Source organism: Ambystoma mexicanum, chromosome 6p (assembly GCF_040938575.1).
Source record: "Ambystoma mexicanum isolate Mex_15411 chromosome 6p, UKY_AmexF1_1, whole genome shotgun sequence".
Taxonomy (NCBI): domain Eukaryota; kingdom Metazoa; phylum Chordata; class Amphibia; order Caudata; family Ambystomatidae; genus Ambystoma; species Ambystoma mexicanum.
This window is the reverse complement of record NC_090935.1, coordinates 268,493,726-268,513,398: the sequence shown is the minus strand read 5'-3', so window position 1 is coordinate 268,513,398 and position 19,673 is coordinate 268,493,726. Positions and strand designations below refer to the sequence as shown.

General features: G+C 47.4%; 1 protein-coding gene across 5 annotated transcripts in view; it reads right to left on the bottom strand.

Annotated features, from left to right (window-relative positions):
- Positions 1-19,673, bottom strand: part of DCC (DCC netrin 1 receptor) — a 1,439,988-nt gene that overhangs the window by 78,402 nt on the left and 1,341,913 nt on the right. For all 5 annotated transcript variants that reach the window (XM_069626983.1, XM_069626984.1, XM_069626982.1 and 2 more), the window contains exons 21-22: positions 12,951-12,983; positions 9,396-9,461 (exon numbers count right to left, since the gene is read on the bottom strand). In XM_069626983.1, coding sequence (XP_069483084.1) covers positions 9,396-9,461; positions 12,951-12,983 — 99 coding nt within the window. The remainder of the gene's footprint in view (positions 1-9,395; positions 9,462-12,950; positions 12,984-19,673) is intronic.

Below are 19,673 nucleotides of genomic sequence, written 5' to 3'. Positions count from 1 at the left end.
CAGGGGGGTCATGTATGCCCTATGCGTGATATATAGTTGTATCTGTTTAAACCTGGCATTCCTCGATACTTTTTTGTGGTACCCCAGGGCGCGCTCCCACTGCCCATCCGCCATCGGGGCCCCCATCTCTGTTTCCCATTCCAACCTCAGGTACCCCAAATCCTTCCCAACCTTTGCCATCAGCATCTCGTACAGCCTGGAGACCTCGTGCCCGCCCTCGGATGCGTCATACATAATCTCCAGCGTCGCATCCGGCTCGTCAGCCAATACGGTCTCGGGCCAAGTGCTCCGGACCTCCCTGACCACTCTGTGGAACGTCATGTATTGCCCCGCATGCAGCCCCGCCCCCGCCTCCAGATCTGCGAACTCCGCCAAGGCCCCATCCTGCCAAATGTCCCCCAAAGTGACCAGCCCCACTGCCTCCCAGTATGTTCGCAGGATGGCCCTAAGCTGTCCGTCTTCCCCTGCCAAGGCCACCAGCGGCAGCTGCGGCATGCACGGCAGGGGATCCCCCATCATCCGGCAGGCTCTTCGCCACATGTTCCTGCCCAACGCTAGCATCTTAGGACGCCCCCTCATCCATGTGCTGGATACCCAAATGATCTCTCGCAGGTAGAAGGGGGAGCAGTCCTTTCCCAACAGTCTATGTTCCGGGGTTTCGTCGTCCGAAAGCCACTTGGCCACGTACTGCAGCTGCGCTGCCACGTAGTAGGCCTCAAAGTTCGGCAGCCTCACGCCGCCTTTCTCATAAGCCTTCTGCAATTTCCACAATGCGACCCTGTTACGCGTGCCCTGCCATAAGAAATCTCTACATGCCCCATGTAGTCTAGCAAAAAACCCCTTGGGTATCATGTGTGGAATGTTATTGAAATAATGCAGCAGCCTAGGTAGCACGACCATCTTAAGCATAGCACCCCGGCCCATCATCGCTAAGGGTAGTTTCTCCCAAAACCTCATGCACTTCTCGATCCTCCCCACTGCCAATTCAGTATTGTGCCTGTGTTCCTCCCCGGTCGTGTGATATACGTCTATGCCAAGGTACCGAAAGGTGCCTGTCGCCCATGGGATTCGCAATACTGGCAACCTCTCAGCCGGTATCCCCACATAGCCGCCCAGCGGGAACAGGGTGGATTTCCGAGGGTTGACCGCTATACCAGAAAGCCAAGCAAACCTCTCCATCACCTCCAAGACATATTGCAGGTTCTCTTCAGGGTATTGGAGGTACAACAGCATATCGTCGGCATACAAGGATATCAGATGGCTCTCCCCCCTCACCTCTATGCCCACCGGGTCATACTGTTGCCGGAGGTAAATTGCCAAGGGCTCAAGGGCCAGGATGTACAACATTGGGGACCAAGGACATCCCTGCCTGGTGCCTCTACCTAACTGCCACCTATCCGACACTACTGCCCCCGTACGAACTCTGGCTAGAGGCGCGCTATATAATAATTCGGCCCACCTCCTGTACCCTGGCCCCATTCCGAAGTGATCCAGTGCCGCCAACAGCCACGGCCAACGAACAGAGTCGAACGCCTTGACCGCATCCAGCGCCACTATCGCCATTTCGCCGTCTTTGCTACATCCCCATTCGACCACTCTGTGTAGGCGTCTATGGTTGTGGGTAATGTTCCTGTCCGGGACATAGCCCGTCTGGTCAGGGTGAATCAGCTTGCCTATCACTCTCCTCATTCTAGCCGCCAAGACAGCTGTTAGGATCTTGCTGTCCTGGTTCAGCATTGACAAGGGTCGATAGGAGCCGCAACCGTGTCCCGGTGTATTGTGCTTGGGGAGTGGCACTATGACCGCTTCCCTGAGTGATTCTGGTAGCTGTCCCAGCTCGAACGCCTCATTAAACATGTCCAGCATGGGTGGGAGTACCTCCTCCCCATACGCCTTATAAAACTCGCTGGGGAACCCGTCCGCCCCCGGGGCCTTGCAAGTGGGCAGCTGTCGCACTATTTCTCTGAGCTCTTCCAGAGTGATCGGAGCATCCATCTCCTCTCGCTCTTCATCGCTGATTCTGGGCAGGCCTATATCCCCGAGTACTTCATCTATCTCCTCTCGGCTCCCCCCTTCCCGATCTTCATACAATGTTTGGTAGTATTCTGCGAATGCCCCATTTACCCCTTCTTGCGTATCGATCTCCGCACCCCCTTCAGTGATGACCGATCGGATCGGAGCCCTAGGGGTTTCGCTCTTATATAGCCAAGCGAGGAGCCTGCCTGTCTTGTCCCCACCCGCATGCAACCTCTCAATGTACTTCGTATAATTCAGGTTACAAAGTCTGTCCCAATGCCCAGTGCACCGCTGCTGCAGCTCAGTAACTACTTCCACATCGGTCCCACCCTTCTCCAATTCTTTTTCCAGCTCGATCTCGGCCTCTCGCAGGTCGGTCAGGATTCCGCCCATTAATCCCTTGGACTTCGCGATAGCAACTCCCCTCATCACCACCTTAAAAGCCTCCCACAAAGTACCAGCCGATTTGACACTCCCTGTGTTCGTCTCAAAGTACGCGACTATCTCCTCCCTCATGTCCTCCTTGAATACCGGATCCCGTAGCGCTTCCGCCCGAAGGCGCCATGTTGGAATCCGTGCACGTGGGGGGCGCAGCCGCCAATGCATGATTAGGGGCGAGTGGTCCGAGAGGACCCTCGCCCTGTAGTCAATCTGTTCACACTCCGTAAGAATGTCTGGAGTGGCAAAAAAGTAGTCGAGCCTCGTGTGCAGTTGGTGCGGAGCCGAATAGTGCGAATACTGCCTCCCACCCGGGTGTCTCGCTCTCCACACGTCTACCAGGCCTAGATCCGCTAGCAGCGACTGCAACACCTTGGCCGCTGGGCTGGGCCTAACCATTTTGTCATCCGACCTGTCCTCCCTGGGGTTAAGCACACAATTAAAGTCTCCACCCCAGATTACTGTGCTCCCCATCCCTTCACCGAGTCTCGCGCACAGTGTCTTGAAGTAAGTCGCTGTGTCCTGGTTGGGCGCATAAGTGTTTATGATACAGACAACTCTACCTTCCACAATCCCCCGAACCATGGCCAGCCGCCCGTCCGACTCCACAACCTCCCCCAAGAACTTGAACGGGACATGTGGTGCAACCCAAACCAGCACACCCCTGGCATACGCAGAGAATGTGGATCCAACCACTGTCCCCCTCCATTTTCTCCGCACCATTTCAAGTTTATCCCGTGTCAAATGCGTCTCCTGTAACAAGGCCACGTCTATCCTCTGCCTCTTCAAATACAACATGACCTTATTACGCTTCAGGTAGCTATTCAACCCTCTAACATTCCATGTCAATACCTTAAGGTCTCCCATGATTTATCCGTAGCTCCCACTTCCCCCTCTGGTCTGATCGCCTCCCCCCAGTCCCGACTACATCCCTTCTCAGTTTCTTCCCCAGGCTCACATAACAACTAACACCCCCCACCCCCCCTAACCCAACCAACCGCCCAGCTCCATCCCTGGATCTCAGGCATCCCCGTGTTCGGTTCTCCACGGAAGCCCCCGTAGAGAACCCGACAGGGTGTCACACCCCACACAGTGACTAACCTAACCACACACTGGGGTACGAATAAAACGGCCCCCGGATGCCCCCTACACATTTATATCCGCGCTCGCGGACCATGTTCGCAACAGTTAAAAAATGCATCCCCATCACAAAGTGGCAAAGACTATATTCCAGTCCAAATGTTCAAAGTCCGCCGGGCCCACTGTTTCACTTAACTCTCCCTGCTCCGTCCGCCATCTGCTCATCAGGCTCCTGAGGGCAGTTCTGCGCATCGAGCCATTCCATGGCCTCCTCAGGGGTGTCGAAAAACAGCGTCTTAGCCTTGAAGAAGACCTTGAGTTTGGCTGGGTAGAGTAACATATACTTGAAACCGGCCGTCCGCAGGCGCCTTTTGACCGCCCCAAAGTTCATCCGACTGCGCTGCACTTGTAGAGTGTAGTCGGGGTAAGCAGAGATGGTTGCCTCCCCTCGCCGTATGGTGCCCCCTTTACGAAAATGTTCCAGAATCTTCTCCCGGTCTTTGTAGTTGAGGATCTTGGCGATCACGGGCCTGGGCGGATTACCCGGCGGTGGCCTTCTGATCAGGGCCCTGTGTGCCCTCTCCACTGCAAATCCCTGCGTTAGGGCACCTCCGGTGATCTCCTGCAGCAGCAAAGTCTCAATAAAATCTGTGGGATTCTGGCCCTCAGCTCCCTCCGGTAGGCCCACAATCCGGATGTTGTTTCTGCGGGCCCGACCTTCTGCCTCTTCAGCCCTGCTTTCCAGGTTGCCTACCCTCTGCACCAGGGCATGGATCTCTCGTTTGTGCGCGGTGCATTCCGCCACAGTCGGGCCCATCTCCTTCTCCAGGGTCTCTGTGCGCTCGGCCAGGGTTCGCACATCTTGCCTCAGGAGGTTCACGTCTTCCTGTACCGCCCCGACCTGAAGTTCCATCGCAGTTTTCAGTTCGGCCACCGCAAGTTGGAGTTTGGTCTCCCATGTCGCCTTCAGATCTGCGATCGCTGCCAGGACCTCCTGGTTCGTTCCTCCTGCGGCCATCTCCTTGGGCTGGGCCTTTTCTTTGCTCCTGGTCCCCTCGGTGCCAGGCGATGTCTTGGCAAATTCGTCGAGCGTGGGCTGTTTATTCTTCGCCCTCAGGAGCTTGCTCGTCATATCTTCGATCAGGAGCGTCCCTTCGATCTCGCTTAGGCCCCAGGCCTGGGGGCACTATGTCCCCCCGTCGCCACACAATTTCGGCTACCCCCAGTCAAGCTTGCTTTCGCTGGATCGCGCTGAACGTGAACTGAGGGAATCGCCTCCAGAATCCGGTCCCCGATCCTTTGTCCCAACATCAAGCGACGGCAGCCATTTTGTCTGCCGGCGAAGCTCCGGCCCAAAAACTTCACGCGGCTCCTGAGTACCCAAGCGCTGCACAATCCCGTATGAGAATGCATCCACATGTGCAGCCGAGCTTCGCATTTACAGTCATCACCGTCTATGCCATATCGTAGTGGCCGTTGCGCGGATTCAGCCGGATAATGTTCGGATCAGCGGGAGCTCCCGTTCAGGCACGTCCTTTCACATGGCGTCCAAGCCACGCCCCCCCATTCCTCTCCCTAATAGTTGTTGATTGCTTTTCTGCTGTATTTGTATTTCCTTTTGTGTGACTACTCTTGTTATGGACGATAATGTATTACTAGTACAATATGCCCTTTACGTAAATATTTTGTGTCATTGTCAGGCACTAGCCTAGGTCAGCTGGTGAGGATGTCTCCACACACAGAGAGATGTCCCTCCTTTGTCAATGTGCACATCCCTGAGGGCGGGAGGCCCCATGATTACTACTCCACGCATAGGGCACTCCAGCCCCACCACTCTTAGCACACCATGTAGTTGCAAGAATTCCTCTCCCCCTCCATACAAGGAAGCAAGATAGGCCCACATCCCTTCCTTTCTGCACTCCTGACTGGGGACATGAGATCCTCTTACCTGTCATCATATTACAATGACCACTCTAGATTATATTTGCAAAACTGTTAGTATTGGAAAAAAATTGTAACCTTGTGCCTAAACTGTCCCAAAATAAACAAAATGCCTAATCCTTGGTTTATGTGATTGATTTGGGTAGATACAGTGGGGGTGGTGGGATTGGGGCTTGAGCGAGTTGGGGGGTGTTTGGGCTTTGTCAGCACCTCTCTCTGGAAAATTTATAGCATTGGTGGCCACCTACTTCATGATGCCTGCTGCCATGTCCCCATTGTGATATGATATGATATGATATGGCATTTATAACGCGGCAATACACAAGTGCTTCAAGGCGCCATTGCATCGAGCCCTGTAGTGAAATATGCCAGACTGACCAGAGCAGTGGTGACATTGAAGAAGCAGCAGCAAAGTTGACAATGCACAGCTGAGAGGTTGGAGTAAGTTTGGGAGTGACATAACACATGTGATTGGGGTAAACATGAGGGGGAGCACTCATAAATTAGATGAGGCATGGGTGTAAGTGTAGGTTTTAGTGTGGCACAATTGGAGCGAAAATGAGTTAGCAAAGCTGAATGAGAGCGAGATAATGACTAAGAGTGCGTGTTGGCAGTAAGGGGTGTGCGTTCAAAGACGTAAGACAGCAGGTCTGTGAGCATTGTGAGATTTGGGGGGGGCAACTGCAAAATGGGTGTAGGCATGAGTGATCTGGGGTTATAGCCATAGAGTAGCGGCAACAGTGAGAGAGCACTGGTAAGGGCAGGGCTGGAATGGCCTGTAGGGAGCTCTGGAGATTTCCCAGTAGACTGCTTCACTCTGGGCCTTTGTTGGTGGTTACCTATTTTATTTCCAAATGTTCCCATAGGAAAAAGGCTTGGACTTGCTGAAAATGCGTAATATGGGGCCACTTTGCACATTACTTTCAGGGCCTCTTTTGGTTCGCAGTCCTCACCTGCATTGAGGTGCGATCAATGTGGCAGCGGTTCAAGGGCTAGCTGGGCTGAGCTGTGGCTGTAACTCCCGGTTTGAGTCAGTGAGTGATTCTCCAATGATTCGGTTCAGTTCCTGGCATTGAGCAGTCGCTTTAGGTGTAGCAGGTGATGTGCTTCACTAGGACACAATGCAGGCTCAAGCTTGTTTAGATAAAAGCAATAGTTTGGCTGGTTGGAGGAACACAGACACCAGCGTCAGAGCCTTCCTTAATGTTCAGTATGCATATAACAAGGAGCAACTGCTTCGGTGTGGTAGAACAGGGAAGTTTGCTGGTCTAGCCTTTCAGTTGCTGTGAGGTATCCGCAAAGGACTTCAGTATAGAATCCTTCTGTTCAGGGTCTGCTCCCCCAGTTTAGGAGATTCCTTGCAGAGTGGTTGGTCCTGGTCCACAGCACTGGTCAAGAATGATGTCCCCTGGGAGTGGTTAGGAGACAGATCTTCTTGCTGTCTTGAACGCTCCTTCTTCACTTCAGGCTGAGGGCTTTGAACAGGACAACTGTCCCAAAGGAAGTCTAAATGAGAACTTTCAGAACAACTCTTCAGCCTTGACTGATTCTTGACTAACTGAGTGAATCTGCTGAAGGGGTGAGGAACCTCTTCTTTTAAAGGCACGAGTCCCCAGGTGACTGGTCTAAAGATATCCTGCTTTAGTGCACCAATCCCTGCTCCTACCCAGAGTGGACTTTGATGTTGACGTCACACCCAAAGTGATCTGATGCAGTGAAATTGTAGGGGACAGGACAGGGAAAGAGAGACAGCGAGAAACAAGATGGTGGAAAGATTCTTCCAGTGACCATAGCCTGCTTGCTTAACCTACTTTTTCCCCATACACTCCTTACCGACAAAAAAGACCTTTAGGCATGCAGCACCCTAATGTGAGGATACTCTTCCTGAATGGGTGTGCTCCTTTGATCCCTGGGACCAGAAGAGATGCCTGCTGTGAGGCTGTCTCAGGCGGATGGTGTTACCGGCCCTCACACAGGGGATGAAAGTGAAGCTGGGCCCTCTGGATTTCTGTTCTCCAATTTGACAGTATCGGCCCATCTGACATGAATGCACAATCCCTTTCATAGCAGAGCTGACTCACAGGAGCTGACGCATGTGTGACATCAATTTGGATGCGGCGGCCATTATCTAAGCAGGGCAATGCACTATGCCTAAGCTCAGTCATAGCATATTTTTAGCGATTACCCTGCCACCTGTATGGTGTACTCATGATCATAGTAGTTTTAATACAGGTGGCATATCCTAAAAGCTGCCCCTGTGCTGCAGTGACTTGGCTGTCACTGTGGCAGTCAAGTATGCATTTTGTGACCTTTCAACCTGCTTTGTGCTTTGAGCAGACCAGGTACCGTGGATCTTGCTGCTGATGCACCACAGCACAAGTACACTATGTTTTGTTCGCCCGCATCATTTTATGTCTTAATAAAAACCAAAAAAGAAAGGTCTTTGCACACTTGCCAGATGGCAATTCCTCATACTGATATAAACCATGTTTTTGGCTTTTGTTATTTTCATTTGGGGAAACAAGGTCATGGAGAGAAAAAAAACATTGTACCTTTTCAGTACTCAGTTGTAGAATATATGCACAAGACAGACCTTTTACTTGATTTGCATGTATTTATGTATGCCAATGTGTGATTCATAAAGTGCCAATTTAGCTTGGCAGCATCAGTGCACTGTATGCAGAAAACTCACCCAGTAACAAGTAAGAGTGCAGTGAGTAACAAAGGAGTTGCAATGGATAAGGGAAAGAAAAGAAATGGAGACGTTCCAGGGAGTGAGACTAAGGTCCTTCCTGAAGTGTAGGGTGGAGGGGGCAGTTTTATGTGATACTCACTCCCTTTCCATTGATCACTTTAGTCCAAATACACACATTTTTAGATACAAGTTATATTTAACTGTGTGACGGATTGTAATCTGGAGAGGGTGTAGACACCATGCCTTGTTTTTATTTGTGTTAAATTAATAACATGGGCCATCTACTAATCATATCCCCCTTTTCTAAGCTCCATGCCAAAAGCATAGTGTACACCTCTTCCATGCTGGATCAGTAGCCCGATATACAGCGCATGATCTCCAATGGTACAGTGCAAATTCAGGGTCACAAGTGCTCTCTTGACAGCTGCTGTGACAGCCAAGTCTAAGAAATGCACCCATTTTCCCTAAGAATAGTGAGCAAGGGGTCGGCGTCTTGCTCAATATTCTTAGAGAGGCACATCTCCACCCTAATGATGAGGTCCAACCAGACTGAAACACGTGTCTGTGGGATGCTGTTGGTACTCCTGCTCAGTGGAGAATTGCCTAGCATTTCGGAGCTGGACTGCCCCAGGGCAGAACAAAGCCTGATATGTGTTGGGTATTTCTCCTCTGTGAACGCTAGTGAGCTAAAGACTATGGGTAAGGCTCTTGTATCTGGGACTAATGTCCGGCAGAGGGATTCTCAGAACCCCTCCCTTGTTTTTTGCCCCTCATTACAAACCATTTTCCTCTCCTAACCCTGCCATCTCCACTAACTTGCATACAGCCTACCTCCATCCACCACCCAGCCATTCCTGCTCCTCTCACATACATGCCCTCCTCTTTTCCCAGCTCCAGCACTGTGTACCACTGCTTGCTACTGTGCAACGTCCCTTTTCTAGTTCCTGCGCGGCCATCTTTCTTCGATTTTCTTAAAGGAAAGTGGGCACACAAAGACCTGAAACACACTATTCCCACCCCGGATGATGGCCCGGGATGCTAATAGCATTAACTATATGTTTGGGAGGTATCGTTTGGTAGTAATAGCCATGAGCCCTTGATGAGGCCTTTGTTTAACTCAGCGCATAAATGCTTGGGTTGGTTGCCTGTTACCACTTAAGCCCCCTCACCTCCTCCTGCCAAATGGGTAGTTGATGGAATAAGAGTCAATTAGTTCTATACATACCATCAATACTGCTTCTGCCAATGAGGTTATTGTCCGCTGGCCAATATGCACCATCTCCGTGGCGACCTATGGACAAAAAAACATGTCAGTGATGATGTTTTACCAGGAAGGGATGATATTGTATTAACTTCATTTACATGATTAAATCCATTAAGAGTTTTCACGGTATCCCCATTTACTCTGCATTGAAAACTTCCTACAAATACTGAGTTGATGTCTTCACCTCGCTAGGCATTTACATTGCCAGGCATTCATTTCTCCCTGCCTTTACTTTGTCTGCATCTTCACAGGCAATCCATGTGATTAGGGTTAGCTCAAGGTTAAGATTGGGGGTCAAGGGATATCAGGGCGGTAGAATATGGAGTGAAAAAGAAGGGGGGTACAAGTGCTATCCCCCTGTAATGACGAAGTGAATGCAGGTGGAAATGAACAACAGGAGAAGTAAAAATATGGAGAAGTAAATGTGACTCAGTAAATGTGACTCAGTATGGAGAAGTGAATGCAGGAGAAGTAAGGACATATATCCCTTTTCGACATTCTCACTGCAGGATGGACATATGTCATGATTGTTTTAGTTGCAACCGTGCGGAATGCCAGTCCTTAACAAAAGATGGCCTTTTATTTTAACGAAGATCCAAATGACAAATCCACCAATCTGGCTGAAAGCTCTGCCAATGAATCTGACAGGACCGATGCAGGTGCTAGGCAATGCCTTATCTGGCAAAGATAATGCCAGCCACGTTCAGACATCCCCTGCTCTCTTTCTCCCGAGACTCGGTTGACTGAAGACAAATTGCCATTATTATCTGCAACCGATTGTGAGTCCTACCTCCAAATCACCTGCTATCGTAACTCTCTATTTCACGTTCATTATAATAAAAATAAAAAAAAACACACATTACTTTTGCCTTTCTAACGGTGGATTAGCAGTTCTCTGCCTAATTCAAATAATATAGCAGGGAACACTTTCTTACTGCAAGGCGTTTTAGAACCGGTCACATTATCTAAGGTTTTGGATTTACTTTTGTCTGTCAGTTTACAGTTGATAATACATTACAAAATTAATGTTACTAAAATGTTCATGAGTATTGATCATAACGATTAGTTTTAAATTATATTTATTGAACAAATACAATAATTGGCTGCGCCCTTGAAAATACTAAGACAATGGTCCACAATATTATGTTTTGCAAAAAAACATGTTGCTGTTTTAGTCCAGTTTTAAAAACAACCACACAAGTTCAATGTTTGGTACCTTTTGTTGGACAAGCTCACAATATACCAAGGAAGACACAATGGGGGTCATTACGAGGTATGGGGTAACCATGCCACTATTAGCAGCATAGCTACCCCCATTCCGGATACTGGGTCCGGGTTCCTTGAATGAGGAATTACCGGGCCATTCCGACCTTGGAGGGCCCGGTAAGTCCTCATTCAAGGAACCCGGACCCGGTACATCCCCATTCGAGCCCCCATATGGCTCAATGGGAATGGGGAGCATTCTAACAATGGGCCTGTTAATAACGGGCCAGTTGTTAGCATGCTGGGCTGCTCGCTGAGTAAAACCAGGCGTCCTTAGCGGGTCCCGCGAGCAGACCTCGTAATGGGCGGTAAGGGGTTAACGGCTCCGGCACCTTTACTGGCGCCGTTAACCCTTTACTGCCAAACTCGTAATGACCCCCAATGACTATTGATGTAAATTGTTAGACTAGTGGAAGGGACACACCCTCTACCATCATGTCATTCATAACACAGTGTATATGGTAATGGCCCAATATTTCGCACTTAGAATTTCAACACCCGAAATGCCTACTTTTTTTTCGACCCCCCCCCTTACACCACATATATGTGGCGGGGTATGGGATGTAATAGTAGTATGGATGGGCTGTTGGGGTCTCCACTGCATATGTATGTGTGTAAAGGGGGTTAAAAAAAGTCGCAGTTTTCGGCCGTCGGAATTCTGGGCGTCGTAGTGATCACATAGATCCGTGTATACTGCATACGTCTCTTTGTCCCACGGCAGCAGGCATGTTTCTTAGCATTCTCTGTATTATTTTAATGGTGAAGTGCCACTACGCATCCCTTCCTAGCTTTATATTATGCAGAGGCAACTGTGTATTATGCATTGGGGGGGTTAACTAGAGGGGATGAACGTGGGGGTTGCATGTGGGGGCTGATATCCAGAGACGTTTTCCAAAGGCTGCCCTACTCCCTGCAAGATTAAGTTGCTGTGTTTACCAGGATCATGGTAGTTTGGCATCACTTTTAGCAACTTGGCGTTTAGCTGGGCAGGTTCGTGGATGAGCCGGAGATGAATGCCAGCACCATGAACTCATGGCAGCAATGGCACTAGTGTTTACTCTATGCCGAGTGCATACAGTTGAAACTTTGGGAACATATCGCCGTGGAACAGTCGGTGGATTTCTAGCTCTACTGCCTGACATTATTGCCACCCTCCTTTTCACTTTTCAGCTGACCCCGGTCTTCTGCAGAGGTCAGCGGGATGGGATGATGGTGGTGAGGGTTGCCATAATGCAAGAAGGTGCTTACTCTAGATAGATATCCTACAAGCTGTATGTGCTCGATGTGAAGACACAGGAGAAGTGGAATTCATTATTTCATTTCCAAGCAGAAGGAAGGCACTGACCTCCTCAATCTCAGACTCCAACAGAACACCCTCTTTTCATATTATAAGGAGAGACCATTGGTGCATTTTGACTTAGTGCGAGGTCTTTGAACCTGCTCACTTTAATATATTTTAATAGATGAATTAAGCATCATTGCCGTAGATGAGGGTTCCCATGTATTCACTAAAGAGCACAGCTGTGTGTTCAGTAACACGTTAATCCAGACTTATTAGGGACTGTTTCACAGAAGCGATTTATAATGGTGCAATCCCATAGGAAAACACTTTGTGAATCAGGCCCTGTCCTTCCCTCCACAACCTGCACCCCAAGACCTCGAACCCTCTGCGTTCCCCTCGCACCATGTCCTTCCAAATGCATGCCACTGGTGGTTAAAATGCATTTTAAAAAGTTGGTGCAAAAACATGATTTTGAACTAACATGTTTTGTCTTTGTTCATGTTGGTTAGCGATCGAAAATGCAATTCATAATGATATGGAGACAGGTGTGATCTACATAATGTAGATCACACAGGTGAAGGCGCCGTGTGAGGTTTGGCAACGTGTGGTCTGTACGCCATGACAAAGGTACCAGAGCAGCTTCAGAAACATGGCAAGCTTCATTTTTCTTAACGAGAGTTATTCAGAAGTGCAGAGAGAGAAATGTGTTTCATTCAAAGGAGCTTGACAATTTTAATTGGTCCTTCAGAAAAGAGAGACAAAAAGATTTCAGCTGAAAATAATGGGCGCCCTCATGGCCGCAGTGTAGTAGACTGGACAGGAAATCATTATGGAGATGAATGCTCGCACCAGGGGCTGTCTCATCAGGTGTACAGCCCGGGTGAGAAGCAGACCGCAAAATGGCGGCTGACACCGTGCTCCGCACGCAGCCACCGTTCCCAGCCAACATTGACAGTTTGAGGACACTTTACCTTGGTCATTAGCCATTTTGTCAGGATGCTCCACTGAAAGAAAAAGAGAACATTGTTAGATTATAGCAGTTTCTGGGGAGGAAGCTCACATAGCTTTCATTACACTTGGTAGCGTGTTTTCATATAAAATGATATGGATTGATCCAGGGAAAAAGATATATTTTCAAATGTGCCTTCATAAAGTAACTGGGGAATGTGTCCAGTGCCATGCAAGACACAGCCTGAAATGTCCAGGCATAACTTTCACTGCCAGACTAGCTATCATCAACCTACGAGAATTCCTTCTCAAGTTGGCATTCCTAGGAAGTTCAGCTTCGAAGCATACGCCATTTTAAAAAGAAGCAAAATAACCCCCAATGAAATAGGACCAGACTTCAGAGTCCTGCTGCGAGGCCACTCATGGTATCTTCTTTCATGTCAGGCCTAGATGCATGAACGTCACATCATCGAAAGGAGACGAGGCAAGAGCAGCATTAGTGATTCAACACATTGCACCTGATTTACACACAAACACATTCAACCGGACGTTCCCATGTTGAAATATTTGTGTAAATCAGGCCTGTTAGGTTAATAAAGAGCCATCTATCACACCGCGAGCTACAACGGCAGTGGTTGGCGGTAAAGCGTTTGCTATGAGGATTTAGTTTCAAAGTTATCCTAAAATCTTGCAAATTGTTCACCGTTTTTTGTTGTTGAAATAAACGCAATTTATTCTCTGAGTTCCTTAGAAGCAGGGAGGGACCCCTCTATATGTGCTTGAATTGCTGAACAATAACAGCAATTTACTACTTTATGAGAACAATTTGATTACAACCTCACATTTTTCAGTGTGAATGTGAAATCGCAGATTTGATCCACTGGAATTCCATTTTTAATTTATAAGCATATTATGTAATATGTATGTAGGGGAGCCACCCTCTGACCCATTAGGACCACCTGCCTCCCAGCCAGGCAGCCCTTAGAAAAGACAATGGCCCTCATTAGGAAATTGGAGGCAGCCATGCCCAACAAGGGCATGGCTGCCTTCAAACTCTGGTCCGGGTCTGTGGTCTCTGAATGGGGAAATACCGGGCCATTCCGACCTTGGAGGGCCCGGTATTTCACCATTCAGGGAACCCAGACCCAGACAATCCCCATTCCCATTTGAGCCCCCATTGGCACCAAACGTGAAATCTACCATCCACCTCATAACTCAATATGACAGTTCACCTCCTGAGACAGTGGGTCATTCCCAGATATGCTTTATCACAGATGAAATGATAACTTCCAGCAAATCCATCTTTGCGTGGATGCTACCCTGTCACCAGCTGATTTTCTGAATAATCTTCTGGCATTGTCACCCATCAATATTATTATTATTATTATTATTATTATTATTATTATTATTATTATTATTATTATTATTATGAGTGGACCTAAGCAACAAAACACTTTAAAATCAGGAAAGCAGAGGGAAAGGGGCTAAACGGCGAGGGTGGGCAATTGGCAGCAAGGGGTCTACATGCAACCAAGGGAGGGGGGCAGTTGTGAGAAAATCACTGAGAATCAGGTAGGATGGGGGGTGCAGGGTGTGTGGACTCATGATAATGAAGGATTGTATTTATTAGCAAAGGAAATACCAGACACCAGTATTCCAAAGGGGGGAAAGATACGTTTAATAGTTCCCTCGTTTTAGTCAGGATTATCTGTTCCTTCTAAAAGTTCATTTTTCCTTGTTACCACTTTGAAAAGTGGATTTAGCACAGGACGATATGTTGTATTATGTCTGAATTATAAAAGTTGATTACTAAATAAAATCCAATCGTACCAATATGCAAATAACTACATATTAATACTTACACATCAATGCAGATTTAATAAACCTCTGTGTTAGAAGGTACGCAGGTAATGTCACTCAATAAAAACTAACATTTTTAAATATCTGATTGCCATTAAAATATGATTTCGCATTAACTACTATTTTTAACTTTTGCAATGTTCAGAAAAACACACACAGCTGTTTCTAAAGGCAGCAGGTCCTTTCTGAGTAGAAGAGGTGTGAACACTGTATGATTTCACACTTTCCTTCTTCCCATGTCCATGCAGCCTATTTTGGTTACATCCCCCGTGGCTGCAGGTACAGATGTAAAAAGGGAACACAAATCAAGATGCGCGTGCTGTCTGCAAGTTGTGTCCCTGCTAACCACTAGAAGTGAAATACGTGACTGTCACTGAAGATGGACCAAAGCTGCTGTTCTTATCTGAGTCATAAATGGAAGGAAGGAACGGTACAAAACCAAGACCTGAAGACTCTGGGCCTGATTTACAGTGAGTTTTTCAATGGGATTGAGCCATTGTAAAATACGTTTGTAAATCAGTGTGTGTGGGTGCGTCTGTGTGTGTGTGATGATTGGTTGTGAACTCCTAGTCATTATTTTGTGTGTGTATAACACTATGGTGACTTCCAGCCAATCCTCTATTCTTTCAACTAGAGCAGCCCTTTGCTGATGAAGGAACAACCTCCATCAGCCACAAGGAAGAAGGCAAGGACAAAACTGCAGATGCAGGCCCGGGGACGTTGCTAGGTCTGGAAAAGATCCGGGGCTACACTAATGTCAGGACTGTCTGGACTAGGGGGCTAGCAAGCCTTTTGGTACTAGCCCCTGAGCTTCTATCCAGGGCTACAACCCAAAAGACCTTGAGCCATAGCCCCCCACCCCCTGCCTCTCCCTAGCGAAGCCTCTGAAGGCAGGAACGTCTGTCCCATCGCGTAAAAGCTCACCATTCCCTCCCTGACCAGCCTCACTTATTTGCCCACCTCGGTATCCCATGCCCTGCCAAGTTAACCCTTGGTAATCGATCCTCCCAATTGTTTTCAAATTAGTGTACACTTTCATCTCATTTAGTATTGTGGTGTATACAGCTGAGCACACGCATGTGGTGCACTCCATGTATACTAAGCTACGGGTTCACTTCATAAAGCATTACATAGATGAAACCCCATTAATGTGCTTAAGGCTTCAGACATGGGTTTCACAGTAAAAGCACTATGCTGCACTAGAAGTTGCTACTCCCGAAATAATGTTGCCGGATAATTGCAGGTTACATGCTTGGATGCCACATCAGTACTACTGAGGCACAGTTACAGTGTTCAGAATTGGGTAAAAAAGCCACTCAAACAGTGCGTTAAGTGGGCCGGGGCCTGCCGGGGCCGGGCCCCGGCAGTCTCCAAAAAGTGGGGCTGAGCCAGGGCGTTGCCGGGGTCCCCCCAGTCCCACCTTAACATTGGCGGGATGCATTATCCCGTCGTGGCCGCAGCTGCGACGGGAGATGCGCGTGCCATGAATTCAGGTGAGCTGACAGAAGTGCCAGCCAGCCACAGCGACGCTGAGCCTGGCTGCCACTTCCGTCAGTCATAGTAACTGCCTCTGGTGACCCCTCGCGTGGGAGGTCAACAGAGGCAGTTACTGTCCCTTTGTTTTCCCAGGTCGCCGAGGTGTCTTTAACCCTCGGCAAACCTGAGGATTCCTCGACATTTTTCGAGGTTTATAAAAGACGGCTTGAAAAGTACACATTTCAAGCCATCTTTTATAAAGCTTTGCCGATGGACAATTTTCTCCCGTAGTCAAAGCTTTATAAAAGATGGCTTGAATTGTGTACTTTCAAAGCCATCTTTTATAAACCCGAAATGTTTAAAAAGATGGCCTGAAACCTAGGCAAACCGTAAGGTATGCACACAAATATATATACATGCTATATATCTGTGTGCGTACGTTACTATGGTTTGTGTACTTTGCAAGCCATCTTTTCTAAACATAGAAACATGTTACATATTTCTATGTTTAGAAAAGATGGCTTGCATAGTACACAAACCATAGTAAGGTATGCATACAAATATATAACATGTATATATATTTGTGTGCATACCTTACGATTTGTGTACTTTTTAGACCACGCCGCTCCCACAAGCCACGCCCCCAAATGAAAGCCCCCCCCCTCGATTTCTTACCCCACTTAAAGCCCTGCACTCAAACAGGTCTTGTTAGCAAAACCCAGCTAGTCACGATATTGAGATTGGATGCCTAGTTACTAACACCATTGCCAGGGATGCACAGATATCAACAGCAGTGCCAGGTACCATTATGACCGAATAACAGAGCAGAGGTGCATTTTAGCATTTCACTACGGCCAGTTAGCATAGTATGGGAAGATCCCTTAAGGTCTAATTAGCACAGTAAAGCCACATTTCAGCACGTCCTGTTAGCAAATAAGTGCCAGTTTCTATCATGCCCAATTAGCATAGCAAGGCCAGATTCCTGTATGCCCATTTACCACAGTTAAATTAGATTTAATTAGGCACAACTAACACAGTCCTTAACAAGGTGTGCCCACTGAGCGAAACAAGTTCGTATTCCACAGGCCAACTTTGCAGTGTAAGAATAGTCTCCCCTAGAGGCAATTACTATAAAAGGTAACATTCCATTAGCACCCTGGGCATGTGCAACAGCGAATCAGGTTGTTCAGGTGCCATGCTTTAACTACCACTAAAATCCCTTGAATGATAAGTGCTGCTCGCACCACCCTGCAGGCAATCTCAGGTGTCAAGATGGTGGTGACTGAGGGCTGAATCGAACAAACCATATGCCATTGAGAAACAAATTAAAGTCCTGAGGATGCGTCTGTAGGTTCGAAACTTGTGTGGACGGTTTTCAGTCTTGGAATTGTAATGCACCCATGGAACATGTGTGCTCTTAAAGCTACTCAGCAATTTAAGTACTCATTTGCTGCTTACTTTTTTCTTTACTCTCTAATAGGCAGAGGGGGTGTGGGTGTAGAATACAAAACATTAGCGAGGATGTGTGACTCAGTAGAACTAGTCTGGAAGAAAGGAAAGGGGCAGAGCCAGCAAGAGTGATTTGAGAGAGCTAGATCGTGTAAACTACTGGATAGGCATTGATGCTGGCAACACCAGATTGTAGTGTTACAGGAGTAGTTATGACACTGGCGGCATGTTGGAAAGAAAATGAAGGGCTGACAAATGAGTCGTATAAATAAAGAAATTAACCTGTGCAATGCTTGACATCATCCCCATCGTTGCTCTTCAAAGCATCTGCTGGGGGATTTCGAGCAATAGGAGCAGGGCATCCTTGCAATTCACATGCCTGCTCTGTCTTTGGCTCCCTGCCTTTGGCATCAAGGCAGGGGAAGAGGGTAGGATAATTGGAGAGCTTCACATGCAGATTTGTTGTTGATTTCATCAGGAATACACCAGCAAAATAAAACAATGTGTCACTATGTAAATCCAAATGTCTCTTCTACAGAATACTCTCAGATTTAACTGTAAGAGGGACCCACTATCAACACACAGTGCACCAACAGTGGTAAATGTATTCAAGCAAAGGATTGTATCTCAGCATGTACTTTAAATGGCAGCTGGGAGCACAGTGTTGTTATGGCATGTCTGCGTGCACCATTTGGCAGCGGCACAGCTACAATTATCAGTTTGCAAGATACATGCCTGTGCATCAATGTTTAGTTGCTTCTATTGGAATTTGGCTGGGAGAAAGTACTATGGTGGCTCAACTGCATATTGGAGGGCACAGGAGGCCAATAATCCCTTAATGCATCTAATTGGTGGTTGGTGGTCGGTTAGCCCCCCTCCCAGCATCAGCACTATCCTTGTACCAAAGTATTGCACACAGCTGCGTGTGATTGCTGTACCAATATCACAACCATAACGGAATTAGCTTCTGCTACCTATGTCAGTTGATATATAGGGCACCCCAAAAAAGAAGTGCTTTTCTGTACTGACATCAGGACTGCAGACCATATATATTAGCAAGCTCTAACCCCATCTGTTCCCCTGTTTTGCTGCATGTAGGTCTCAAAATTGGTTATTAAAGCTATTTATGACGCCGAGTCTGTTATACAAAAAATAAAATCACCTTTGTTACAGCTTAACACCGGCTCTGAAAATGGTTGACTATTTGGCTCCAGCATGTGCAGTATGCGGCAGTCAAGATATTAATGGGCTTATGATGTAGGCACCATACTTGCCAACAATCCACTTCCTGGTGATCGACAAATACAAGTTAAAGCTGATTCATGGAATTATTTGTGCCGAAAAACAGTGATTTGTGCGCCATTCTGCCCGCAAATCCTCATTTGTTAAACAGGGATTTGCGGGCAGAATGGCACACAAATCCCCGTTTTTCAGTGCAAATAATTCCATGAATCAGCCCCTACGTACTCTGCATCCTAACATTCTTGCATCTAAAACTATTGATTATCAGCCATCCAGGCCCTCGAGATCTCAATCTGCTAGTCTTCTGCCAAACATGCTTAATGTAAATTGAAGACACATTTGGTAAAGAAAGTATATTGTGCATTACTGATAAATTCCACAATGTGCCAAATCTGTTCTAAAAATGATGCAGGACCCGCAAAGCATGTGCTGTATTCTCTCATGCAGATTGTCTTTAAAACGTTTCAAATTAAAATCTGCATGCCTTCAAAAACACAGGAAATCCAAAGTTGGACTTAAAAAAGTAATATGCATTCCACATGTTGAATTAACTTACATTACAGATTATGAAACACAAGGAAAAATACCCCAGGGACTGGTGTTCTGTTTTTGCACATCATGTGAGATATTTTGCAATGCAATTGAAGATGAAAGCCTGGCCTATATTCTTTCAAATGTATGGTTTTGAAGCCTTGTTGTCATCTAGGCAAAGAAGGCAT